Source organism: Colobus angolensis, unplaced genomic scaffold (genome assembly GCF_000951035.1).
Source record: "Colobus angolensis palliatus isolate OR3802 unplaced genomic scaffold, Cang.pa_1.0 Scaffold264, whole genome shotgun sequence".
NCBI lineage: Eukaryota > Metazoa > Chordata > Mammalia > Primates > Cercopithecidae > Colobus > Colobus angolensis.
The window spans coordinates 254,057-259,346 of NW_012115866.1; the positions used below are offsets into that span (position 1 = coordinate 254,057).

A 5,290-nucleotide genomic window follows, 5' to 3' on the forward strand; every position below is an offset into this window, starting at 1 on the left:
GGTTCAAGCGATTCTCCTGCCTCAGCCTCCCAAGTAGCTGGGATTACAGATGTGTGCCACCATGCCCAGCTAATTTTTGTATTTTTAGTAGAGACAGGGTTTCACCATGTTGGTCAGGCTGGTCTTGAACTCCTGACCTCAGGTGATCAGCCTGCCTCAGCCTCCCAAAGTGCTGGGATTACAGGCGTGAGCCACCACGCCCAGCCATAAATAAAAATATCGTGGCCACACTGAACCACACTCATCTCAGGCCGAAGTTGAGCGTGGCTGCTCCCTGTAGATGGGACACCCACTCTCTCATTGTGAATCCTTACACACAAACCATTTCACTGACTCATCATTTTAGACATTCAGAGTGTGTAACCCCTGACTTAAAGAGGGAAAAAGGAATGCGATGTAAATACAAGTGGAAAAAATACAAATCATCAGTCCCTAAATGGTACAAATGAAAGAAATAGATTCAAGATAAATTCATGGTCAATAAATCCAAACCCCTTTTTAAAGAGATGCTTGGGGTACGTTCTTAACATTTTTGAGACTGGCATCACAAAGGGCAACCTTTTTGGTTGTCAAAAGCCAAATCCTAGGCTAGGCCAATGAATCTCACATAATGGGGCAATGTGCATACATCACGCAATAGATGTGCTTGTGAAATAAAGAAAACAGATTTTCTTCTCCCATCCCCTCCAGCATTAAGGTGTTACTGACAGAAAAATTGTATATATTTACACTGTACAACATGATGTTTTGATATATGTATACATAGCAAAATGATGAAATCAAGTTAATTAACATATCCATCACCTCACGTACTAATCATTCAAAACAGAGTTTTCTTTTAGGTCAATTGAGTCACATATAAAATTGGTAGCTCACTGTGAAAGGAATCCTGTGACACAATATGTTTTTATAGGGGACTTCCTTCAGCTAAAAACTAACTTTTCTTTGTTAAACATGGATTTTCTCATTTTGGATTTGAGAATTACTCCTATTTCTCCCAAGTAGACTCATAAAATGTGTGGGCCAATTTAGTCTAACAGTTTCGATCTATTTTTATAATCCAAATCTATAAACTCACAAAATAAAGTTATCTTACCAAGGAACAACTTCTGGGCTGGAAGAAAAATAGCCACTATGATATAGGGAAGCTAGATTTGATCTCAGACAATGGAATACTCTATTCTAGAGAATAATATATTGAAATACCTGAAAAATAAAGGGACAAACTGATATCAGGTGCTTCTTGGCAAGATGCAATGAGGACACAGGATCTCTTTTTTTTGAGACAGGGTCTCAGTCTGTTGCCCAGACTGGAGTGCAGTGGCACAATTTTGGCTCACTGCAACCTCCACTTCCCATGCTCAGCCTCCTGAGTAGCTGGGACTATGGCACATGCCAACATGCCTGGCTAAATTTTTTATTTTTTTGTAGAGACAAGGTCTCGCCATGTTGGTCAGACTGGTCTCGAACTCCTGACCTCAAGTTATCTACCTTCCTTGGCCTCCCAAAGTGTCGGGGTTACAGGCCTGAGCCACTGCACAATTACTGCCAAACTGGGCTTCTGGAGGCCAGTCCACAGGGTGGGGAGAAGGGTCTTTAGAAGGCGTTCCCAAAATCAGAGTTCCTGAAATGTCTTTTCAACTTCCTATTAAGTTCATATTTTCTGGCTGCGTGAGGTGGCTCCTGTCTAGAGTCCCAACACTTTGGGAGGCGGAGGTGGGAGAACTGCTTGAGGCCAGGAGTTTGAGACCAGCCTGGGAAACATAGTGAGACCCTGTCACTACAAAAAATACAAAAATTAGCTCTACAAACAAACAAATTAGCTAGGCATAGTGGTGCATGCCTGCAGTCCAACCTAGCACTTTGGGAGCATGAGGTGGGAGGACCACTTGAGGCCAGGAGTTCAAGACCAGCCTGGGTAACAATGCAAGCCCTCACTTTTACAAAAACAAAAACAAAAACAAAAACGAAACATAAAAAAATTAGTGGGGCTTGGTAGTGGCCACCTGTAGTCCTTGCTACCGGGGAGGCTAAGATGGGAGGATCACTTGAACCCAGGTGTTCAAGGCTGCAGTGAACTATGATCACACCACTGCACTCCAGCCTGGGCAACAGAGCAAGACCTTGTCTCTAAAACAAACAAACAAACAAAAAAACAAAAAACAAAAGCTTATATTTTCGATTTACCAGCTGCCTCTTTTGCATTAACCCCGCTGCTGGCCCAAATCCTGTATTACTGCTGGTATTCAGTTGTGGGGTGTTCATCTCTGCTTATATTTGATATTTTCTTCTCTTCCTCACCGTGGCCCAATCCCAACTCTCTGCCCCTGCAGTATTTGATTTAACTCCAAACTATATTTGGCTTAACCTTCTCAATTACTTCTCAAAGACCTGCCTTTCTCATCAAATGAATTAGAGTAGCTGTTCAGTCAGGGAAGCTGGAAACTGAAGGAGGTTTAAGGATGAAGTCTGGGCTGGGTGCAGTGGCTCACACCTGTAATCCCAGCACTTTGGGAGGCCGAGGGAAGTGGATCATTCTGAGGTCCAGAGTTTGAGACCAGCCTGGGCAACATGGCAAAACCCCGCCTCTACTAAAAATACGAAAATTAGCCAGATATGGTGGCACTAGAATCACTTGAACCCAGGAGACAGAGGTTGCAGTGAGCCAAGATCATGCCACTGCACTCCAGCTTGGGTGACAAAGAAATACTATGTGCCACTCAAAAGGCCAAATGCTTCACTTTTTCTACTCCTTTTCAAGTTTTATCCAGGTAAGTTCTTACATGGTTATATCTGCAGAGTACATACAGTATTTTCTTTTTTTATTTTACTATTATTTTTTTGAGACAGAATCTTGCTGTGTCGCCCAGGCTGGACTGCAGTGGTGTGATCTCAGTTCATTGCAGCCTCACCTCCCTGGTTCAAGCAATTCCCCTGCCTCAGCCTCCCCAGTAGCTGGGATTACAGGCACATGCAACCACTCCCAGCTAATTTCTTTGTATTTTTAGTAGAGACGGGGATTCACCATGTTGGCCAGGCTGGTCTCGATCTCCTGACCTCATGATCTGCCTGCCTCAGCCTCCCAAAGTGTTGGGATTACAGGCGTGAGCCACCGTGACCAGCCAAAAAAATATACATTGTTAAATCAAGCAAAGAAACACTCAAAGTCTTTTGCCTGAACATTCTTGGCAATTTGGACAGTGGTTTGATGTACTACTCCATCCTGACATGTGCAAATTTGCTGATGAATTGCCTCCATTTCCTTTTGCCTTTTTCATTCGGTGTCAAAGTTATCACACATTCCAGAATAGATTCTCAAGATCATTTATCATCTTTACTTTCCTTGATAACAGCCACATAATATACAAAATCAGAAGTCAGTCCTTCTGTGGACCAAATGTGGTGTGTCCCTGGGGGTGGGAAAAAGGGGAGAGACAAACATTCCCTGGGGTCATTATCCTTGCCTCCAAATAGATTAAAAACTGCAAGAAGCTTGAAGGCAAGAAAAGTTGGGGTTTCCCTAGGGTGCCCCCACAACTCCTGGCTCCCTTGTACAAGGTCCTCCTCACTGCGAGTGGACGCAGGTGGCATGGGGAGGGTAGAGCACAGGGTGGGCCATCACCTGGGCCTGGTCTGAATCCTGAGCAAGTTACTTCACCACACACTCAAGTTTCCTCATCAGAAAATGAGGGTTAAAAAAATAAACGACTCAGTGAGTTTTTGAGGACTAAATGACACATAAATTGCCCATCACAGTGCCTGGCATGGGTAGGTGCTCAGTAAACATGAGTGCCCTGCCCCCACTTCCTGGTTTCTAGGCTTGTGAAGCCAACTCTACCATCACTGCCAGGAATTCAGCTCTCCGCAGCGAGACCCACCCCGCCTTTCTTCTCCTTCCTCCCCCCTGCGACCGAGTACTGAGAAGAATGAAGTGAGAGCACGGTCCCTCCTGGCACACTTCTGTGTCCTCTCCCAAAAAATCCAGCTCAGTTCTGTTTCCCAAAGCCTTCGGCACAATGCTGGTCGCACAACAGCACCCACCACTGCCGCCCCATAAACAGCACTGATTAAATGAAACTGTCCGGTGAATTCACCATATCCTTTCCTTTATTTCTACTTAACAGCATAGAGTTTGGTGTGACTCTACATCACTGCATGAGATTTTCCTATATTCTGGGTTTATTTTAGTTATCACTTACTGAGTTTGAAACATCACAAATAGAAAATCATATGAAATTTCATCTGTAAGTTCCAAAAGCGGGTCAGCAGATCAAAAGAAATACAAATACATCACATATCTGTATGTCCATTTTTGCTAGATAAACTAAGTCTCTCTAACCTGATTCAAAGTCAGGTTTAACTCTAACTTGGCCAGTTTCTGGAGAAAATGCTCAGAACACCCTGCAATGGGACTGAATTACAGGTTGTTTTTGTTGTTGTTTCGTTAAACTGAACTTTATTGATGCTATCATAAACACCTACAGCGATGTTTCCAAATGCTGACTGCAGAGATGTTTCTCGTTTCCAACTCATTTATTTGTATTGCCTCCTTTCATCAGATAAATGAAGATTTTGAGGCCAAAGGAGAATTGCAGGGAAGATAAATCCTGAACACTTTTCAAACATTTCAGAATGCACACTCCCTTTGAAGAGTAAAAAAGGATATTTGTCGCCCTGGCTTGTCCCCAGACCTTCGGTGCAGGGGGTGGAAGCGGTTCCTGGATGGCCTCTCCACCAGCCCGTGATGGCGGGTTCCCCGAACATTATCAGCTTGGTGAAATGACGGCTGCAGAGAGAAGGGAAGAAGAGTTGGCCTCCAACCATGAAATTGTCACTCACCCCCAAGAACAACTGATAACAACAGCAGATGAAAGGACCGATTTTACAGTTTTACTATTATACATTAGTGGGCCTTGGGTCAAGGTAAATAAAGTAGTATATGGAACCATTTCTTTATAATAACCTAAAAATAATGAAAAATAGTCTGTAGTGTGTTAAGAGGAAAGCTGAAAGAAGAATAAAAGCTGTCATGCAATTGGGGGAGGAGAATCAGAAGATGGTGAATTCATATACTAAATCCCAGAAAACTAGAAAGGACACTCTGAAACGTAAAAGAGGTATATTAAAGAAACTGGCAAGCCATGAGGCACCTATTTGTTCTGCACGGTGTCTTTTAAAATATTTGATTGAATTCACAATGTTTGAAAATTCAGACTTGAGGATTCTAGGGAAAAATCAGAATTTTTTTTTTTTTTTTTTTGAGATGGAGTCTTGCTCTGTTCCCCAGGCT

The 5,290-nt window shown here is 43.1% G+C and overlaps 1 protein-coding gene across 1 annotated transcript in view; it reads right to left on the reverse strand.

Annotated features, from left to right (window-relative positions):
- Window positions 1-5,290, reverse strand: part of CRTC3 (CREB regulated transcription coactivator 3) — a 131,350-nt gene that overhangs the window by 57,456 nt on the left and 68,604 nt on the right. The window contains exon 3 of the mRNA XM_011947416.1: window positions 4,667-4,786. Coding sequence (XP_011802806.1) covers window positions 4,667-4,786 — 120 coding nt within the window. The remainder of the gene's footprint in view (window positions 1-4,666; window positions 4,787-5,290) is intronic.